Source organism: Mustela nivalis, assembly GCF_964662115.1.
Source record: "Mustela nivalis genome assembly, chromosome: 8".
NCBI lineage: Eukaryota > Metazoa > Chordata > Mammalia > Carnivora > Mustelidae > Mustela > Mustela nivalis.
The window spans coordinates 115,355,382-115,376,524 of NC_139027.1; the positions used below are offsets into that span (position 1 = coordinate 115,355,382).

Genomic DNA, 21,143 nt, shown 5'->3' on the forward strand with positions numbered 1-21,143 from the left:
TCCTCTATGGAAGCACCCTGTGCAGGGACTGGAGCACACCTGGCAGGGGGCAGGAATGGCCAGCTGGGCTGGGCAGCCTGGGGGCACTGGGTTCCAGAGCACTGTTGGGGAGTACCCAATAGGGATAGGGTCCTGTTCTGTCCTGGGGTCCCAGGAGGGTAGGATGACAGCCCTCATGCCTTTGGATGGCTACTCCTCCTCAGCCTGGGGTGGGGGGTGGTTGGGAGAGGGGGTGACCCCTGAAGTGAGTGGAGAAGGGCTTTGTGCTCCTCAACATCACACTGGCTCCCTAACCCTCATCACCACAGCTCCATCTCTGCCTCCCCTTCTTCCTCAGGGGTGCCATGAAGAGAATCCCCAACCCACATGCACACATGCACACAGACACACCCTCTCCTCTTTACCTGGGAGGCCCAGGGCCAGCAAGAGGAAGTTCTCCATACCCAGTTAGTCCTTTCTGGGATGGGCTGCCCCCCACTTATGCCTCCTCCTAGATTTACTCCGATCCCTCCCCCATCGTGGCAACTGGCTCATCCAAGCCAGGAGGGCTTCCTGGGAGAAGGGGACTCCTATAGCTGCTGCTGTTCTGGGTCTCTGATGATGAGGGCTGGGGGAGAGGATGGAGGAAGAGAAAGGAATTGGGGTGGCCTGGCAGGAGCTGGAACACTTTCACAGTCCGCTGTCTGAATGTGGCGTCAGGGCTGGCTGGGTGCTGGGTAGCTGTCAGTTTTGGGAGCTGGGCTTGCTTCCCCAGGGATTGTGTCAGAGGACAGGGAGGGCTGCCTACAGGCTCTGGGCTGCCTGGGGCCTGACTCCTGGAGGGCGGTTGTGGCAAGAGCTGCTGGGACCCACTGTGGGGTGCGGGGCTGGGAGCATTCCAGGGGAGCATTCCAGAGCCTTCTGAGTAATGCTTGGCTCTAGTATTCCTCCAGAGCCCCCTTAAGCACACCCGGCCTGGGAGGACTCAGGCTGTGTCCCCCCAGGCCGCCCCACCTTGAAAGATCCTAGAATCAGGCTTCTGAGCTAGGGTCCCTGGAAATCCTGCTTCCAGCATGAGGCCCCCCAAGGGGAGCTCTGGACAAGGTGGGCCTCCGCAGACATCTGGCTGTTGTTTTTCCCAGATGGTGAAGACACAGGCATCCTCTCTTCACAGATCTCTCACCCCAAAGGCATCTGCTGCCCAGTCTAAAAATACCCCAGGCTGCCTCCCCTTTCCCTTCCCTTCTGCACTGGGGGCCTTGATCTCTTCCTTGTGGCCTCTGACCCCCAATTCTCCCCCAGGTCAATGGGGCTCCTACCTCCCCAGCTGTGTTATCCTTCCCAGGCTTTCTTCTGCCTGGTGGCTCCTTGGCTCCCAGTTCCATGGGTGGCCATCCTTTCCCGGGCTTTGAATGTTGAAGATGGAGTCTCCTGTTCCACCTGGCTGAGGTCCTATAACCTCATCCCTCTGCCGTCCCCACACCCCCTATACTCCCCCTCATCTTTTTCTCTGTCCTCCCCCCAGGAAACCACCCTGGAAAACCAGTCACCTTGCACTGGGTCCCAGATGGAAGAGTCAGGCGCGTGGTCCCCCTGGAGGAGCCGGTTAGTGCCAGCTCGTACTTCCCCTCACAGGGGCCCAGGGTCTTCCAGTCCCTCTGCCCCTCCTCATTCAGCCTGGCAGTTTGGCTGGGGGCCTTTTGGCCCCTTCCCAGAGGGTTGGTAGGTGGGGGTGGGGAGATAGCTGACTCACATGAGCCTTCACACATGGAAGTCATTTTCAGGCTTCCTCCCCCTGGCTCCCTCCCTCCCAGAATTATCCAGACCATCCCCATCCCCCAGCAGAGGTGGAGCCAGAATTTGTGGGGCCTGAAACTTTTCAGGGACCTCTTTAAGAAAACACCCAAATATCTTCCTTTTGCCAAGTTTACTAGAACAAGTTACCCTGTGGACACATTGTTGTTCCCTCTGGGAAAACTTCAGCCTTCCTGGCTCACTCAGAATCCACTTCTGGACAGGGGACACTGGTCACTCTCCTAGTGTTGTCCAAGGGCACCTGACTTTGTTTCTCCAGGACGCTCCGCCCTAGCTTCCTGCCAACGCCCACCCATCACTTCCAGAATAACTGTGTCCCCCTCTGTATTGATCACACAGCTGTGCTACAAACCAGGAGGCCAGTGCCCTTGGTATCCCCATTTCACAGAGGGGCAAACTGAAGCCCAGAGAGGTTGAGAAAGTGTCTAAGGTCACACAATCTGAGACCAGAACCCTGAGGCCCACTAAAGTCTGAAACACTTGTAACCATTGACCAGTGGCTCCCCTAGATCTAGAGAGTCCCCTTCATCCTGAATTTCAGGCAAGAGAAGACAACCCACTGTCTAAGCCAGCAAGGAGGAAGGCAGGTGGACACTGTCATTAAGGCTAGGAGGGCCCCATAGGCCCTACAGCTTTTAACTGAAGACCTTCCCTGGGTCTCTGAGACCCTCGGGGGCCCCCATTCAAGCTGGCCCAAGCTTTGAGTTGGTTGTCCTGGACACCACTGCCAGAAGGGAAGTCTAGGCACATGCTGGGGTCACAGTGACTTGGTCCTCCCTCCCAGTCCAGCCTGGGCTGTGATGAGGCTGGGTATCCCAGAAGGCATTGCTTTCCCTTGCCTCCGGGAAGCCTGCCAAGATGAGGACAGCAGGCAGAGTTGAGGTAGGGAGTCCCGTCTAAGAGGCAGCAAATACCCACATTTCAGGTTAGGGGTGGGGTGCGTAGTGAATAGCAGGGTCACCAGGAGGACAGGAAGCAAGGACATCAGGGGCTTTAGGACAGAGAGAGGGGAGCCCAGGGCTGGTGTTGAGGTAGGAGGAGGCTTTCCATCTGGGGCAGCTGTCTGTGCTTGGTGCCAACATTTCTCCAACGAAGTAAGTGGCATTCTGGTCACGTGGGCTCATGCTTAGAGCCCTGGAGAGGTCTCTTGGCTGGGGTGGGGGATCTTGTCTGCTCCCCACCTGCAGAGAAAAGGCCCCCAGAAGAATCTGAGCCCCTTGGCCTGAGGCCCAGCCCAATGCATGGTGGGATTAAAAGGGAAGGGCCAGCAAGGGTGGGGGCCCACATTCCGAAGACACAACAGTTCTCCACGATGCTCCTGGGCCCGCTCCAACTCTGGGCCCCCAGCCAGGCAGAGTGGACAAGGCGGGGCAGAGGGGGGTATTCCCACAGGGTGGGAGAGGCAAAGAAGCTGTGGGGAAGGAGAGGCTGGCCCAGGCTCGGTCTCCTGACATCTAGCTGAGAAGATTTCCTCTCGGCCTGGAATTGGGGGGTGGGGTTAATGTTTACTCCACAGGCTCAGTGAAGCAGGTGTGGGGCAGGCCTTCAGGAGGCCAGGGAAATTTTTGATTTGTCAGAATTGGACAAGGAGGGAGTAAAGTCTGAATTCTACACGGAGTGGGGAGCAGCAAGATACAGAAAAAAGAGGTTGTAAGGATGTCTGAGTCCTCCACCCAATGTCCTCAGGACCCCACCGTCCTCCCCACTTAGAGCAAGGCTTCTGGCTGTGAAGCAGGAGGGAGAGCCAGAGGAAAAGCCCAGTCACCCTGTGTAAGGCAGCACACCTTTCTGGGATGCCTTGTCTCATCTCTCCGGAGGACATTCACTTAGCGGGCTGTGTCAAATGCCTGTTGTCAGAACCAAAAGCACCCCGAGTTTGGGAACATATATGCTTGCATATTCTCACCTCCACACCCATCCATACCTACCGTGGCAAGTGGGGAGCTTGCTGCCCCCTGCCCCCCGACTCTCCCTCACCAGCCTGCTCCCCATCCCTGCTCTCCGTCTTGCCCAGGTCTCGAAGCTAGACTCGGGGCTGGTGTCCTTGAAGGCTGAAGGGCAGGAGCTCCTGCTGGAGCTGGAGAAGAGCCAGTGAGTACCAGGCTGGGGAGGAGGCTAGCAACCAAGGACAGCCCCCCACTCTCTGGGGGGAGGGAATCTGTGGGGGGCAGGGACTGAGGGGAACACATGAGGGAGGCTGGCTGGAGGGAGGGCCCCAGAGGCAGGGGTACACGTGATAGAAAAAGGCACGCCAGTCCATGACCGGGTCCCTCAAGGCAGAAATAGGCTGCTGAGGCTGGGTCAGGCCAGCTGTGGGGCACACACCCCACTCCAGCCCCAGGAGCACCTTGTTAGTTTCCTGCCAGAAATGAGTGAGCATCACCCTGTGGGTGCTCAAAGGGTGTGCTGAGTCCGAAGAGACTCCGAGATGGATTCCATAGTTGGGTAGGTGCTCAGGGCTGAGGGACAGCAGGGACAAAAGTGCAGTAGCTAGCAAATCAAGGCGCTTTCAGAGGGAGGCAATTTGTCTGGCTTGCCTGGAGGGTCTCCATCTGCAGGGAAGGGAGCAGTGGGAAATGAAACTGGGGAGACCCGTTAGGGCCAGATCACAGAGGCCATTTTAAGGCTGAGTGTCCAGGATGAGGCAAAGGCAAAGATTCTGAGCTGGTGAATGAGGAGGCAGAGCTGGGCCAGGTGGGATGGGTGTCGAAGGTGGAGCATGGGGTCTGGAAACCACCCAGACGGAATTACCAACAGCTTTCATTCACTGAGTGCTTGCTTCATCGGACGCAATGTTGCAAGCACTCTACACATGCTGACTTCTTCCCCCATGGAGCCAGACGCACCAGGAACACATTCTAGTTCCACACAGCTCAGCACAGTTCTTCTGGGGTTCAACATCCCCACACAGGAAAGGGGGTGACCACATCACCTACTCCTCAGGTTGAGTGTGTTGTGTGTGTTGGGGGAGCCAAACTGGAGAAGGGGGAGGAAAGACTATGAGGTGGAGAAGCAGGTATCACAGGTCTTTGCAGTGGTCTGGGAGTAAAGACGTCAAGGCGAGATGGGGGTTGAGGATTTTCTTTACAGAAGAGAAACTGACTCATGGTTCATTCACCTTGGTGAGAAGGACCCTGGAGAGATGGAGAAGAATGGTGGTATTGTTACTGGAGTGGGGTCTGAAGAAGGTGGGGATGGGATTCCTGCTCTGCTGGGCAGGCACGAGCAGCTGTGAGCAGGTGGGGATTCTCTTTTTCTCTGGAAGTATGGGGTGAGCATCACTGATGGACAGGTGGGGAGATATGTACAGTCTAGGGGCCAGAGAAGATCTGAAGGATTTGGGGGGCAGGGAAGAAGACAAGAGAGGGTTGACCAGATGCCCAACAAGGCTGAGCAGCAGGCAGGGCCACCAAGGGAGGTCGCTGCACTTCCTTGGCTCTGGGTCCCACTTCCTCATCAGTGTCTCCTGAATCCTCCCTCCTGCCCCTCCCCAGACCAAAAGACCCAGATGCCTGCCACAGGTCCCACAGGGACCACAAACTCTTTCCCCATTCCTGCTCCTTCCTGGTGCCTCCCACACCCCCACTTTCCACACCTCAGCCATTGCCAAGGCTCCTTCCTGCCCTCCACCTTTCTCCCTCTAGCCCAGGGTTTTTCTGATCTGAGCAACGCAAAGTGGTTCCTGTCTGTTCCCGAACATCCACGTGGGTGCTTCCTCAGTGCTAGCGTTCAGGGAGGAAGGCTGGGAGGGCATCCTGGAAGAGGCCAGGCTGAATTATGTGACTCCTACAACATCCCCTTCCCAGCAGGCTGCTGGCCCCAGGATACACAGAAACCCACTATAGCCCAGATGGGCACCCAGTGGTGCTGGTCCCCAACCACACGGTGAGATACTTCCATGGGCTCTGAGGACAGGGTAAGGGTGCTGGGGGGCGGGGGGGAAGGTGCACTCCCTGAGGACCTCTCCACCATTCCTTCCCCATTCTCCACCTCTTCTTAAGGAGAGCCTGCAGCCAGCCCCCCACCATGCTCTCTCTCTCTTACGCCTCCCAGTTCAGCCCTGGCTGAGCTTTGGGGCTGGGTCCTTTGCTCTCCAGGACCACTGCCTCTACCATGGGCACGTGAGGGGCTTCCCTGACTCCTGGGTGGTCTTCAGCACCTGCTCGGGGATGAGGTGAGGCATTCTGGGGGAGGGGCCTGGGCCTGGGGCTGGGGAAACAGTCCCTTCTCACCCTTCTCTGCACTCCTCGCACCCTAGGGGCCTGATCACACTGGACAGGAATGCCAGTTACTATGTGCATCCTTGGTCAGCCAGAGACTCTGAGACCTTCGTCACTCACAAGATGTTCCAGATCGGGCAGCTGCTTGGCTGGAAAGGGGCATGTGGCCACAGGGATGCCAGGAACAAAGGGGACATGGCTAGCCTTTCTCGTGCCACTCAGGTCAAGGTCAGGGGCACCGACAGGAGTGGGAATGGGAATGCAGTAACCACTGCATATAGGAATACACAGTCCCAGTTCAGGGCCTCCAATTCTAACATTTCTAACTGGAGGGTGAATAAACAAGTTCTAGCAATCTTTAAAATTAAATTTGTGCTTCCTGGGAATTGATGTTAGCGGTCAGGACTCAAGCCTGGCAGCCTGCCACTGAAGGTCACCATTGTCTCTCCCTAGGAGAGGCGGGAGGTCGGCAGGAGCCCAAAGTTCTTGGAGTTGTACATTGTGGCTGACCACACGCTGGTGAGCCAGAGGCCCCAGGGGGCTGGCAGGGTGGGATGGGACCGGTTCAGCCTGTGACACCCTCTTATGTCTGCCTTTCCAGTTTTTGACCCAGCACCGGAACCTGAACCACACCAAACAGCGTCTCCTGGAGGTGGCCAACTATGTGGACCAGGTTGGCTTTGGTGGAAAGACAGCCCTGGTGGGGGTGACTGCCACATAGGCTGGCAAGTCCTGGGGCAGGAGGTGGAGGGGCTGGGAGATGGGGGGGGGTGTTGTGGTGTGGCAGGCTTGGAGATGAGGCCAGGGAACTGAGCCTACAGGCACCCCAGGGAGGAGGACCCGCACTGTGGCCTGTCCTGTCCTCACTCTCCCCACGCCATCCTCCCTCACCCCCCCACCCCTGTCTTCCTGTCCTCACCCCCCCGTCTTGTCCACAGATTCTCAGGACTCTGGACATTCAGGTGGCCCTGACGGGCCTGGAAGTGTGGACGGAGCAGGATCAGAGCCGCGTCACGCCAGACGCCAATGCCACGCTCTGGGCCTTCCTGCACTGGCGCCGAGGACTGAGGGCACGGCGGCCACACGACTCCGCGCAGCTGCTCACGTGGGTGCCCCCCACGCCCACGCGGGGCCCCGACCTGGCAGCCCAGAATCCTGGCTCCTCCAGGTCATGCTGCATTCTGCCTTCAGGGGCCGCGCCTTCCAGGGCGACACCGTGGGCCTGGCGCCCATCGAGGGCATGTGTTGCGCGGAGAGCTCCGGAGGCGTGAGCACGGTGAGCTCCACCCCCTCCCCCCCACCGCCGGGACAGCAGTGGGGAGCAGGGGGCAGGATGCAGGGGGGCAAGGAAGGGCTGGGGGAGGAGGTGGCATCCCCGCGGCCTGCCCCGACTGTCCCCACTCCCTCTCAGGACCACTCGGAGCTTCCCATTGGCGCAGCAGCCACCATGGCCCACGAGATAGGTCACAGCCTTGGCCTCAGCCACGACCCTGACGGCTGCTGTGTGGAGGCGGCGGACGAGCAAGGCGGCTGTGTCATGGCCGCGGCCACCGGGTACGAACGCTGCGGTCAGGCAGGGGCTGTAGGGGAGGCCCCGCGGGACCAGGGCCCTTTCCTTTTCTTTGTGAGAAATGATTACGATTCCATTTTCTCTTTCGTAAAATGGGGATATGATCATAGCACCGCCCCGAGAGTTCTTTATGACGCTTGAAGGGAGAAAAGGCAGAAAAAGTGGATTGTCAAAAGTATGAAGATTATTTTCAGAACATTCTAGCAAGGATTCTCCAACCCCGGGAGGAACAGCTCGAGGTCGCGATCCGACCTCGAGTCCTGGGCTGCCTGGTCCTGGTGTGACGCCTTCCAGCCTCAGGCTCACAGCGTGACCTTGTGCAGGTTCCTTGCCCTCTTTGGGCCCGGCTTTTAGAGGCTCCGGGCCGCTGGTCGCTTAGGCAGTGTGACTGCGCCCGGGGTCTGTGTGGCCAAGTACAGGGGTACTGGTGGGAGGGGATGGGAGAAGAGCAGGGGGCCGAGGGCGGCGGTGCCAGCACGCGGGATGCCCTTCCCCGCCCGTAGGCGCCCATTCCCGCGGGTGTTCAGCGCCTGCAGCCGGCGCCAGCTGCGCGCCTTCTTCCGCAAGGGGGGCGGTGCGTGCCTTTCCAACGCGCCCGACTCGGGGCTCCTCGTGCCCCGGGCGCGCTGCGGGAACGGCCTCGTGGAGGACGGCGAGGAGTGCGACTGCGGCGCCAGCCAGGTCAGGTCCGCGCTCCCGGCCCCTGGCGACCCGAGGCTGGCGCCCCACCCTCCCCTTCCCCAACGCCCCTCCGAGGTCTGCGGTGCGGCATCCTTACCGACCGGTCCCCACATCCCCTTTTCGGCTCCAGGAGTGCCCGGACGCCTGCTGCTTCGCCCACAACTGCTCGCTGCGCGCGGGGGCCCAGTGCACCCACGGGGACTGCTGCGCTCGCTGCCTGGTGAGGGCGTGGGAGGCTCAGGGTGAGGGGTTAGGGGGCGCTTGCGAGCCGGCCTGTTGGTCTTAGCTGATTGGCGCGCTCGGGTCCCCCGGCGGGTGCCGGCTGTATTCGAGCAGGGGCCTGCCTGGCCCTCCAGCCTCTGCGCTGCGCTCTCCGTCTGGATCTCACGGTCTGTTGTCCCTCTGTGCCTCGGCCAACCTCCCTCTACCTGCGTAGCTGAAGTCGGCCGGCGTGCCGTGCCGCGGAGCTGTGGGTGACTGTGACCTCCCAGAGTTTTGCACGGGCGCCTCCCCTTACTGCCCCCCGGACTTTTACCTCCTGGATGGCTCGCCCTGTGCCGGCGGCCGGGGCTACTGCTGGGATGGCGCATGTCCTACACTGGAGCAGCAGTGCCAGCAGCTCTGGGGGCCTGGTGAGACTACCGGAGCACTCCGGCCCATCCTCGGGTGTGCACTGTTTTCTACTCTAGGGAAGATTGGGGGGATTGCTAGGGGGACGGAAGCCAGTGCGGTTTTGCCCATGCTTCCTCAGCCTCCAGCCCAGCACCAGAGGCCTGTTTCCAGATCGTGAACTCCGCGGGAGACGCCCACGGGAACTGCGGGGAGGACAGCAAGGGTGGCTTTGTGCCTTGTGCGCAGAGGTGGGGAGTATAGGGGAGGGCGGGGAAGCTGGGTAGTGCGCTGGGGCAAGGACACATGTTACTGTTTGATCGCCCTGCACTTTCCTCCCCAGGGATGCTCAGTGCGGGAAGCTGCAGTGCCTTGGTGGGGAGCAGAGGCCACGCCCATCGCACACTGTGCCTGTGGACTCCACCATTGGACTAGGCAGCGATGAGTTGACCTGCAGGGGAGTCTTTGTGATGCCCGGTGTCCAGCTGGATGTGCTCGACTTGGGCCTGGTAGAGCCAGGCACCCAGTGTGGACCTAGCATGGTGAGCCCTGCACCCTTCCCCCAGTGCTGAAGTCCTGCCTTTGGGATAATCACTCCCCCTAACTGCCCAGTGCACACACTGCCCCTAGGTGTGCCAGGACAGGCGCTGCCGAAATACTACCTTCTGGCAGCTGGAGCAATGCCTGGCAGCCTGCCATGGCCGTGGGGTGAGTGACCAGAATGTGATTGCGGGGGCGGGGGTGATGACCTTGGAGTTCCTGACCCTGTGGGATCCTCCTCCTTTCCTCTCCTCTGTAGGTTTGCAACAGTAACCAAAACTGCCACTGTGCTCCGGGGTGGGCTCCGCCCTTCTGCGACAAGCGAGGGTTTGGTGGCAGTGTGGACAGTGGCCCCATGCAGCCTGAAGGTGGGTCCATGGTGGACAAGTGGGGAGAGGCTGGGGAGGTGCCCCTGCTAAGTACTCAGACTTACCCTGTTGTCCACAGACCACAAGGCCTTCCTGCTGGCAGTGATGCTTAGCTTTGTGTTGCCGTTGCTCCTGGGGGCTGGCCTGGCCTGGTGCTGCTTCAGGTGCCCAGGATCCCGTCTCCTGCCATGCCTCTGGGGCTTGAGGAGGGATGCCCTAAGCCGAGGGTAGGCTCTGAGCCCACTCAAGCACTCCCTGCTCTGCAGAACCCAGCTGGGACTGGGGAAGCTAGGGTGGGGTGCTTAGACCTTGCCCCTGGCTACACAGAGGAGGGGGTGGGCAGAGGCGGTGGAAAGGAGCCTTGAGCAGGAGGCCACAGTGGGTGGGTGTGGATCCCCATGGGGCCCCTAAGCCCTCCCAGTTACCGTGGTTCAGCCCCCTTGACCCCCTCTTCTGTCTCTCCCACCAGGGAACTGCCTCACCCTTTGTTCTACAAGCTCATCCTGCAGGTCTCCACTGTGCCCTTCAGGACTTTCCTAGCCTCTCATGACTCATCTGCCTTTTTCCATTTCCTCTGCCTAAATCTCTTCTGTACATCTTTCAAGTTCACAAATGCTGGGCCTGGCACCTCCTTTCACTCCACACCACTGCTTAGCTAGGGGGCTGGCTGCCCTTGTGCCCAGGGCCTGCTCCTCACCCAGTTTTCCGTGGCCTGGGAGGAGGTCACATAACACCTAAGCAGGGTTGATCACTGGGTGCTGGGCAGGGGAGGCCTCCTAGGGCACATCTGACACAGCTTGACCTTGGGAGTGCTCTGGACAAGTTTTGGGCAAGGGCAGGGTTTGGGCTAGAGACTGGGGCTGAAGGCAGCCCGGACAGGGGCAGAGCACCAGCCAGGTCCCAGGTCCCGAGAGGGCTTTGACACGATGAGCAGTGATTGCAGGTCTATGGGGGACAAGCAAGGTGCTCAGAGTTTGGTGTGTCACATCAGGGGGCCTAGAGGCCAGGTGCGGTAGGGGCACCCACATATCATCATTAAGGCAGAGTCTCGAGCGCAGTGGATACTGTTTCAGAGAGAGAGCAAAGGACAAGGCAAGGCTCTGGGAGATGGGACGTGGGCACCCAGGCATGGCTCTGAGTCATTAAGGGTGGCAGGGCCACCCAATGGCAAGGGGCACAGGAATACCTGATATTGGGGAGCACAGACACCTGTCTTTGGAGCCTGAGTGATGCCAGTATCTGAAGGGTGCCAGGATATTGGGGTGATGGCAGAGCTTGTGAAAAATGTCAGGGCTAGAGAGAAGTGCCTGTGGCCCTGGGAGGGCAGGAGCCGGACCTGGAGCCTAGAACCCCAGGGCCTCTCCCAGGAGGGAGCAGGAGGGGAACTGGAGGCAGGAACATGAACCAGAAGGGTAGAGGCGCATTAAAGGCAGAACTCAGGTCAGGTGTGTCTGCTCAGGACCACTGTGCCAGCCTCCTGCTCTCTTATCCCACTGCTCAGGCCCAAAGATGGCCCAAACAGGGACTGCCCCCCCAGCGGTGTTCACTCCATGGAATTGGGCCCGACAGTCATTGGAGAGCCCCAGCCCTTGGGTGAGTGAGGCACAGAAGGAGATGGGGAGGGCAGTGAAGGATGCGCTCTTGCCTTCCACCTCCTTCCAGATGGACCCCCGTCCTTTCCATGTAGCACCCAGACACCCTGAGGCCCCAGTCCCCACCCTGCCCCAGGGACTCCTGCCAGTGGTCACAATATGTGGCCTCCACCCATTGCTGCAGACCTTGAGAACTCTGCCAGAGCCCAGGAGCCACCTTGAGGAGCCTCTGGCTGGGTGCCCTGCCTGCAACCCCAAGGTAGGCGGCGCCCTCCGCACATCACCCACCACCTCTGTTGTCCCAACTCGGAGGTAGCTGATCTTGGGTTATTATGCAAGTGAGACGTGACCTTGTGGAAGAGCATTGGTCACGGAGACCTGACGCTGGAAGGCCTTAGGGTGGGAGAGAGAGAAGTCGTATCTCTTCTTGGGTCACTGATCCTCAGTGAGGGAGGAAAGGGGGTCTTGGCCCTCAGGGGCAACCGTTCCTCTTCATTTTCAGCGGTCAAGTCCAGAAGCTGAGATCCTGTCGCTGGTGAGAGGGAGCTTCTGAGATGAGGATACTTACCATGGACCGCTGGCAGCCTCTCCAGGGACTAGGTCTCCCAGGCGCAGAGCCACAGAGTCAGACCGTCTGCACTTTGGCAGCCTACAAATTGCTTCCCTAAGTTGAGCTTGCCCACCTACTCCAGGACCCCAGAGCTTTATCAGAAGGTGTGCAGTGCTGTCCCCATTCCTTAGGGCTAGGGAATCCTGGTAGGGTACATACTGCAGCCCTAAAATCTATCAGTCCAAGGAGAGAAGGTCATGTAGTCACTGACCTCCCGTCAGCAGGAGGGCATGACCCAGCCTCTATCCAGGGAGCCCGGGGGTCTCTGTTCCACGTTCTTTACCCAGACCCAGGTCTGCAGAGACTGGTGACTGCTGGGCCAGAAGATAGCCCTCAGGGCCCTACAGTTCAGACAGAGTCCACTTCCCTGGAGCTTGGCCCCAGCAAACAAACAAAATGAAACAAAACAAAAATAATCCTTGGGACCTTCCTCCTTTGCTTTTCCTGCCTTATCTTGTCTCTCAGGCACTTTCTCAGCCTCACCCCTGTTCTTGGTCCTGCACTTGAGGTTTCAGAGGAGTGTGCGGTCTGCTGTGGACACTACTCACCCTCTCCTCCAGGAGCTGTTTTAAAAACAATGGGAGCTGTTTTAAAAAGGACACCCAAGTAGAAATCAAAAGAGAGACAAGCTGCCTTTGAGACTCTGTGAATCTTTCTCTGTATATCGATTCAACCCCAGGGGGCTCCCTATGAGTCCTAAGGGGTGGTAGCTGGTGGGTGGGGCCTCAGATGGCAGCCAGGGCCCCAGATGTACCTGGGCATAGGATGCTGTTCCCTAGCATAAACCATCCCTTTGCCCCACCTCTTTTGCCTCCCTTGGAGATTCTGAGAAGCCACTTACTCATGGAAGAATTGCTGGGTGATCTTCTGTATCAGTCAGCTGTTGCTATAGAACAAAACCACTCCCAAAACTTAGTAGTAGCTGGAAACAACTAATTCTGTGAATTGGCAAATTAGGTGTAATTCAGCTGCTGCTCAGCTGGGCCAGTCTACTTCTGGGTTTGGCTGGCTGTTGGCGAGAGTGATGAGGATGAGCAGGCTAAGCACCCATTTTCCAACAGACTAGCTCAGACTTGCTCACATGACAGCTGCGGAGGGTTCGAGAGAGCAGGAGCAGGAGTAGGGCAAGGCAGATGATACACTTACCTTGAGCACCAAAAAAAATAAAATAAAATAAAATAAATAAAGGCGATCAAGATAATCTTAATGCAAAAGATGCAAAAGTCAAAAGATCAAAATTAATGCCCAAAAAAAAAAATCAATGGTGAACAAAATATCAGAATTTTAACGGAAGACCGGATCAGTGACAGTGTCATGCCAAGCCACTTTGGAACCTGAGGCAGAAGGAAAAATTCGTAATAGTGATCATTTCTCACCCCAGGCCCAGCCGTGCCAGAAAGTAAATGGAAGCTTACAAGGCCTCTGGAAGGTTCTACGACTGGCACATTAAACTCCATAATGCCCTATCGGCACAAGCAAGTCACAGGGCCAGCCCAAGTTCCAGGGATTGGGAGAGAAACTCTACTTCTTGATGGGAAGAGCGGCAGAATCATGTTTCAGGGGCACAAAGGCTTGGGGGAATTTTGGCAACCAACCATTCCTGCCACAAGCAGCAGAGAAGAGGTAGCCTCGGGCTTGGGCTGGCTTCCGCTCCATCAGCCCCAGAGATTGAATGAGGCAGTTTTCTACAGCTGCCTTATGTCTTTTTTTTTTTTTTTCTAATTTATTTGAGAGAGAGCAAGCAGGGGAAGGGGCAGCGGGAGAGGGAGAGAGAATCTCAAACAGACTCCCCACTGAGCTTAGAGCCCAATGATGCGGGGCTCTATCTCAGGACGCAGAGATCATGACCTGAGCTGAAACCAAGAGGCAGACATTCAACTAACCCAGCCACCCCAGCGGCCCAATCTGCCTTCTGTCTTGATTGTACCCATGAGGTTTTTGATTTACAATGATGACCTGAGTACTGACATGGAGAGGTTAATGCCACTGAAAGTTTTTATTACTTATAATTCCCAAGAGAAGGGTGTCACACAGGGCCGCGTGGGGAAGCACGACGTTCAGTGGGGAGGCAGAAGCAGGAGTGAGGGCAGAGCCTATACTAAGGTTTCTGCAGGAAAGGCAAGGCAGGGCAACTGACTAGCTGTGAGGTATAGGGGTGTCTCTAATGGTCTGGTACCTGGCCCTGGGATGATTTAGGGCAAGGCAAATATAGATTTTGTAAGGGTTAGGAAAAAGACACCAGATTGGTTGGTCTGCATATGAGAGACATATTCATAGGCAAATTTTCATGAGCTCTAGGAATTAGGGTTAGAGGCAGTCTCTCCCAAGCTCCCTCTCCTCCACTCCCTCTAAGTCAAGATGTTAAACCATCATCAAATACAGGAAACAGAGAACATAATGAATACATCACCCCACATTCTCACCCTTTGGCGGGGGGTGATGTCTGGATCCCATGAGATTCCCACTTATATTGCATGTCTCAAAATACTTAAAATTGCATGATAAAGAGAAAAACATTGCATGATTAAAAACTGAATGATCAAATATTGGGGGCCATGAGAGCAGTCCTTTGAGGAAAATGTATAGCTACAGTAATTTTTATTCAAAGAGAGCTGAAAGTCAGGGGACAAAGGTCCACATTTAAAAAGCTAGAAGCCCCAGGCCAGATATTTTGCTGATTAATTCTACCAAACATTTAAAGAAGAACTAATACCAGTCCTTTTCAAACTCTTCCAAAAAATTAAAAGAGGAGGGAACACTCCCAAATTCATTTTAGGAAACCAGCATTGCCCTGATACCAAAGTCAGCTAAGGATGATACACGAAAACTACAGGCCAATATCCCTGATGAATACAGATGCAAAAATTCTCAACCAAATTCAATAGCTCATTAAAGGGATCATACACCATGATCCAGTGGGATTTACCCCTGAGATGCCAGGATGGTTTAACATATGCAAATCAATAAACATGACATACCACATTAATAGAAAGATAAAAATCATATGAGCATCTCAATAGATGCAGGACAAGCATTTGACAAAATACCACATCCTTTCATGATAAAGACAAAAAAAATAAAACTAGGCACAGGACTATAACTCAACATAACAAAGGTCAGATAATTGCAAACCCACAGCTGACTTCATACTCAATGGTGAAAGATTGAAAACTTTTCCTCTAAGATCAGGAACAAGATAAGGATGCCCACTCCAACCACTCCCATGAAGCCTAAATGAGAGCAGAGCCCTTAGGAAAAAAGAAAAAAGAATAAAAGGCCTTCAAATCAGATGGGGGAAGTAAATTTATCTTTGTTTGCAGGTGACATGTTTTTATTTTATTTCTTATTTTTACCTTATTTTTTCAAAGATTTTATTTTTTTCTGTTTTTTTTTTTAATTAACATAAGTGTATTATTTGCCCCGGGGTACAGGTCTGTGAATCGTCAGGCTTACACACGTCACAGCATGCACCACAGCACATACCTCCCCAAAGATTTTATTTTTAACCAATCTCTACACCCAATGTGGGGCTTGAACTTACAACTGCAAGATCAGGAGTCACGTGCTTCAACTGAGCCAGCCAGGTGCTCCAATGACGTGATTTTATATACAGAAAATGCTAACAACTCCACCAAAAAACGATTAGAACTAATCCCCAAATTTGATAGTTAGAGCATACAAAATCAACATACAGAAATTAGGTGAGTTTCTCCTCACTGACAAATGATCTTTAACGGAAATAAAACTGCATTTGCAATTGCATAAAAAAATCAAGGAATAAGTTCAACAAAGGAGATAAGAGACCTGTACGCTGCAAACTACAAGACTTTGATGACAGAAACTGAACAAGACACAGATAAATGACTAGATATTCTGTGGTTATGAACAGGAAGAATCAGAGCTGTATAGAGTCTATCCTACCCAGAGCCATCTATGGATTCAGTGCAAGCCCTATCAAAATTCCATGGCATTTTTCACAGGAATAGAAAAGATCACCCTATAATGTGTATGGGACCAAAAAGATCCTGAATGGTCAAAGCCATCCTGAGAAGGATAGATATAAGGGAACACTAACATTTTTGTTAGCAACTTTTCTTCAAGTCTAAGGTTAGTTAACAATGAAAAGTTAAAATTATAAAAGAAGGGGAAGAACAATGATGTTTTACAAAGTTGACAGTTTGGCATGGGAGAGACAAGGTCTCCTGGGGGTGGGGGGTGGTAGTGGTGGTGGAGAGAGAGAGAGAGAGAGAGAGAGAGAATGTATGTGTGTGTGTGTTTCCACCTAGGCTGTGTACCTCCGGGACCTACCTGCAGGCAAAGCGGAGGAGGGGGTAGGGGGAGACACACTCAGTGGGGCAGGATGTCATTCCCACTACAAGGCTCCTCCCCATGGGAGTGTCCGCGCCTCAGCACCAATGCAGCTTGCCGCTTGGGTTCCCACGCTGGGCTCAGGCCGCTGCTGGGAAGCAGACACCTGTCCCGCTGGGGTTCTGCTTTCAGTCGTCCTTCCCATCTGTTTGCTGCCTGGCATGGGCCTCTGCTTGGCGCCTGCGCTGCTGCTGCTGCTGCTGCTGCAGCTGCTGGGTGAGTGGTTGCCTCCTCCCGAAGACCCCTCTCCTCTGGCCTCTCTGCTTGATCTTCAGGGACAGAGTAAGGGGGCAAGAGGACTGGAAAAAGAGGTCTGGAAAAAAAAACCACAACCGTAGTGCAGGGCACGGGCAGGAGACCTGCATATGGGATGTGCCTACGCTGTGCCACCTGCCACTCCCCACCTCCAAGTCCCATCTTGGTACCTGGTCCCAGAGACTTTCTTTTTCTTCTTGGGTCCCTTCTCCCACCTCTCTTACCCTTCTCCCATCTTCAGTCTTGGAGCTTTACACTCATTCCTTGGTGCCACGCATCTGCTATTCTACCTGCTTGACTTCCCCTTTCCCAGCTGGGGCATCCCGAAGGGAGCCGTCACTTGACCGGGTGGAGCCGGGTGGGGAGAATAGAATCTGACAATGGTATAAGGCCAAGGAGATACTGGAGCTGAGATGCGCTGTTCTGAGGGTAAAGATGAGGCAAGGGTACTCCTAGCAGAGGGGAAATCTGTAAGCAAAGGAGCAGAGGTGGGACCAAGACCTTAGGTGACACTAAGTGCTGCTGTGTGTGGCTGAAGCTGGGCATGTGAGGGGTTTGGCTGGGACAGAAGGGTAGAGTTTGCTGCTCCTGGAGTCCTGGAGGGGGAGCGGAGGGAGGGGAGGGGAGGGGAGGGTACCCTTCTCTCCTGCCTACCCTCTCCACATACCTACTCATTCTAAGCCCTTGGTATCTGTTCATCCTACCTGCGGAATAGACATGCTGCAGCCACACGGAGAGTCACTGTGGCTCCTGCCATCCAATCCATGGATCCTGAAAGAGGGGGCCAGGGCCAGATGGGGACCCTGCTCCCAGACCTGAAGCAGGAGTCACCTCCCTGCACACACTCAGTGAGAAGGATGGGGGGCCAGACTGGAAAACTTGCCCATGAGTGTAGCGCTTCCAGGGGCTGAGAGTACAGAGAGGGGCAGCGGAAGTCTGGTTTTGGTGACCCAGGTCCTAGGAAGGGGCTGCCAAGTCCCTTCCTATGAGACCCTCGCCTGGGCCCCAGAAGACTGCCACCTGTCATGGACTATTGGGCCTTGTGGCTAAGGTCAGAGACCTGTGGCCTGACCAGAGGGTCTTCCCTGGAATTCACAACCTGGCAGCCTAGTCTAAATGGGCCCTCTGCAGCCCAGAACCCTTTCAGGGAATCCCTCTTTTGCTTGGCTGGTGGAGAGTGGAGGGTCCAGGAGACACCAGAGATGGGCCACATGGGAGATGGATGAGAAGGGAGCATCAGAAGGGAATGGAAGGGCAAGACGGTAAGGGGCAGAAGGAGGCACCTGAGAAGGTATGGAAGGTGGGAGACCCAGAAACCAATAGGGAGGAGAAGAAAGGAAGAAAGCTCAGCTGTCCCTGCGTGTCAAAAGAGAAAGAGGAGGAGCCACTGTCCTCAACCCATTTCTGATAAATGCCCATTAGCCAAGTTCCCAGAAGCCTTGCTCTGTTTCCCACGTCAGCTGGGGCCTAGGAGAGTGGCAGGAGCCCCGCGGACCCCTCTTTGAACGGGTGTGGCCGTTCTGCGGAATGAGTGGTGCCTGGGGAGGGTAGGCTTCACCGTCTGGGGGAGGCCGGGCCGAGTCTCGGTGCGCCCGACCCACCCGTGACGTGTTGCAGGACTCCCCAGAGCCAGGGGCCGCCCGTCCCCGCGACAGAGGGGCGGTCAGTGCCAGCCGGTCACGCCTTGGAGCCACACTCTGCGCTCCTCCAATTCCGCGCGCCCCGCGCCTTCAGAGGGCGTGGCCGGGGGACGCGGGGGAAGCGCCCTGGTAAGGCTGCCCGACAACTGCAGCTGCCCGCCGCTCCCTCAGGGTCACCTGGCTCGGCCGGACGGAACCGATGCCTGGACGCGGCCGAGGCGTGTACGGCGGACGCGCGGTGCGAGCGGCTGCGCACCGAGTACGTGGCTCAGTGCTTGGGTCGGGTCGGGGCCGGAGGCTGCCCCCGCGCCCGCTGCCGCCGCGCCCTGCGCCGCTTCTTCGCCCGCGGGCCTCCCGCGCTCACCCACGCGCTGCTCTTCTGCCCGTGCGCCACCGCCGCGTGCGCCGAGCGCCGGCGCCAGACCTTCGTGCCAGCCTGCGCCTTCGCGGGGCCCGGGCCGGCGCCGCCCTCCTGCCTCGCACCCTTAGACGCCTGCGAACACAGCCGGATCTGCCGGTGAGGAGGGGGGTGGGGCTACGTGGGATGGGGCGGAGGCGAGGCGGGGCGGTGGGGCAGGTGTGAACGGGCTGTGGGGGCTGGCCGGGAGGAGACTGGGTGGGAGGGACTGGGCGGGGCCTCCCGCTCACCCTCCCGCCGTCGCACCGCGCAGGCCCCGCCTCCTGGCCTTCCAGGCCTCCTGCTCGCCCGCCCCCAGCGCCCCCGACGGCTGCCTGCTGGATGAGGCCCCCAGCTGCCTGCGTGCCTACGCAGGCCTCGTGGGTACGCACTGCCGGGATCCGGGCGCCGACTGGGGTTCTCCCGAAGATGCCTCTGCCTGGGTGGGCCGATTACTCAGTCCTGGAGGTCCCAGCAGGCACCGCCGTCACTCCCAACTATGTGGACAACGCGAGCGCGCGCGTGGCGCCTTGGTGCGACTGCGGAGCCAGCGGAAACCGGCGTGAGGAGTGCGAAGCCTTCCGGGGGCTCTTCACCAGGAACCGCTGCTTGGGTGAGGGGCCCGGGCGGGGCGGCCATGACCGCTCCTTCCCAGTTTCGGGCTGGCGGGAGCTTATTTTAGCGGTGAGGAAACTGAGGCTGTTTGCTGCAGCCATGCAAGTGCACACCGTCTGTGCTGTCGACCTGCCCCGCAAGAAATCCGCGCCCAGTTATCCCCAGAGACCAGGTCACAGACCAAAGCAGGATCTTAGGGATGTCTAGGCTGGTGACCCTGCAGGCGGGTAGGGGTGGGAGGAAACAGTCAAAACAAGTTTCCGAGTTCCTGGAATGGAACCAGGTGAAATTCCTGCCAGCGCCACTTCTGACGTGGTCCCACGCCCAGGTGATCTTGCTTTTTGGGTCTGATTCTGCCACTCACCCGCCCAGAGTTAGCCAACTCCTCTAAGCCTTTTTGTGCCCATCTGTAGTATGGGGGTGGTAATCGTCACCCTTCCCTGTGAGGATGACAATTTGGAAGGCCTTGTCATGCACCTTCCATTCCAGAAGCCAATCCTTGCAGATCTCCTATCTTCCCAACCCACTGCAGGAAACCAGAGGTCTCTGTTTGTCTCAGAGGACCTGGGCCTGGTGCTGGGGTTTCCCAGCCTAGCCCATCCTGGCCCCCTTCCTCCATAGATGGTGCCATACAGGCCTTTGACAGTGGGTGGTCTCCAATCCTGAAGAACCAGCCAGATGTCCGCCAGGACCCTGAGCACAGCCTCCTGCAAGTAGGTGTAGAGAGGGGATGGTAAGCTGCCAGCCCCTGGCCTGGCTCCTTCCACACACTTCCAATCCAGGTGGGCTTGGATGGAGGCATGAATGGCCTGGGCTGGAGGTGGTGGAGGCATAGAGCAGAACCCAGCTTCTACCTCAAGTGCACATTCTGGTCCCACCCCTAAGGTGTCCTCCGCAGATGGGCTCCTGGTGGGGGAATCTCTGCTTTCCATGCTGTTTGTCTTGGCTCTGCAGCCCCTGCTCTGACTAGGACAGCCAACCTTGGACAACAACATCATACTGACAGCCATACTGCCTGGGATATAGGGCCCCATCTGCACCCTCTTGCCCCCTGAAAGTGGACTGGCTTGCCTCCCAAGCTGACTCCAGTGCTCTTGCACTGCTGTTCTTTTTAGGTCTGGACACCCTGTGTGCCTGTCCCCTAGAGTGAGGGATTTGGGGCTGAGGGCCCGATGCAAAGCCCCTAGTTTCCCTTTCAGTGGGTTTCTTGGTTGTAGGTCCTTCTGTCCACTGACCTTGGAACAGTCAGCTTCTCCTACAGGGTAGGGATGGGAGGTGGTCACCTTTTTTTAGCTAAGGCCTCAGTGGGGCCCCAGATCACCTACAAGTCAGAAACCATCCAAATTCCAAGAATTTTAAGAGATTTTTACCTGCTTCCCTGAAGAGAACATACCCTAAGGAGTACATCTGGACAGACTTACAGGTAAAACTTTTTTTTTTTTTTTTAACACTGCAGCCTTTCATGGCACCTTCCTAGGGAGGCACCACCTGTCCTGGTATCCACCTAGGCCCCATCGACTAATGTTATTAAGGTTCTTCCCAACCACAATATGCTGCTTGGTGGGCACCACCTGGAGTGAGATTCCAGTCCCCTGCATTGCACTGGTCATGTCGCCATCTTCCCTGTGGTTTAACCTAGCAGTATGAATGGCAACCATAGCTCAATAAACCTGTATGCACTGAGACTGGCCTTGCTTTCCTGTGATCTGTCCTGGGATCCCGGAGACCAAGTCTGCTACAGACTGCTGTCCCTTTGCGGGCCTATGAGACCTCAGATGGTATCAGAACCACTATTAGATTCTAGTGGCAGAGATTTCTGTTGCTTTGTCTTCTCTGCTAGTACTCGGATTCAGGAACTACGCTTCCCAGCCTCCCTTGCAGCCA

The 21,143-nt window shown here is 56.6% G+C and overlaps 2 protein-coding genes across 7 annotated transcripts in view; both read left to right on the plus strand.

The window, feature by feature from the left end:
- Positions 1 to 13,200, plus strand: part of ADAM33 (ADAM metallopeptidase domain 33) — a 14,580-nt gene extending 1,380 nt beyond the window's left edge. The window contains exons 2-21 of one of the 6 annotated variants that reach the window (XM_082744525.1): positions 1,505 to 1,584; positions 3,809 to 3,885; positions 5,601 to 5,679; positions 5,892 to 5,968; positions 6,053 to 6,236; positions 6,468 to 6,533; positions 6,616 to 6,687; positions 6,953 to 7,119; positions 7,206 to 7,290; positions 7,426 to 7,568; positions 8,088 to 8,265; positions 8,396 to 8,485; positions 8,702 to 8,897; positions 9,017 to 9,125; positions 9,218 to 9,416; positions 9,505 to 9,582; positions 9,674 to 9,782; positions 9,862 to 10,009; positions 11,284 to 11,375; positions 11,470 to 13,200. In XM_082744525.1, coding sequence (XP_082600651.1) covers positions 1,505 to 1,584; positions 3,809 to 3,885; positions 5,601 to 5,679; positions 5,892 to 5,968; positions 6,053 to 6,236; positions 6,468 to 6,533; positions 6,616 to 6,687; positions 6,953 to 7,119; positions 7,206 to 7,290; positions 7,426 to 7,568; positions 8,088 to 8,265; positions 8,396 to 8,485; positions 8,702 to 8,897; positions 9,017 to 9,125; positions 9,218 to 9,416; positions 9,505 to 9,582; positions 9,674 to 9,782; positions 9,862 to 10,009; positions 11,284 to 11,375; positions 11,470 to 11,690 — 2,450 coding nt within the window. In that variant the 3' untranslated portion in view covers positions 11,691 to 13,200. Of the gene's footprint in view, positions 1 to 1,504; positions 1,585 to 3,808; positions 3,886 to 5,600; positions 5,680 to 5,891; positions 5,969 to 6,052; positions 6,243 to 6,467; positions 6,534 to 6,615; positions 6,688 to 6,952; positions 7,120 to 7,205; positions 7,569 to 8,087; positions 8,271 to 8,395; positions 8,486 to 8,701; positions 8,898 to 9,016; positions 9,126 to 9,217; positions 9,417 to 9,504; positions 9,583 to 9,673; positions 9,783 to 9,861; positions 10,010 to 11,283; positions 11,376 to 11,469 lie in introns of all 6 variants that reach the window. The other 5 variants (XM_082744524.1, XM_082744523.1, XM_082744522.1 and 2 more) reach the window with 5 other exon arrangements.
- Positions 13,201 to 16,327: 3,127 nt separating this feature from the next.
- On the plus strand, positions 16,328 to 20,944 carry GFRA4 (GDNF family receptor alpha 4). Its single transcript, XM_082744530.1, is given in 6 exon segments — positions 16,328 to 16,568; positions 18,419 to 18,764; positions 18,919 to 19,057; positions 19,059 to 19,257; positions 19,881 to 19,972; positions 20,145 to 20,944. Coding segments are annotated over 6 exon segments (1,026 nt in total). The 5' UTR covers positions 16,328 to 16,399; the 3' UTR covers positions 20,226 to 20,944.
- Positions 20,945 to 21,143: the final 199 nt, after the last annotated feature.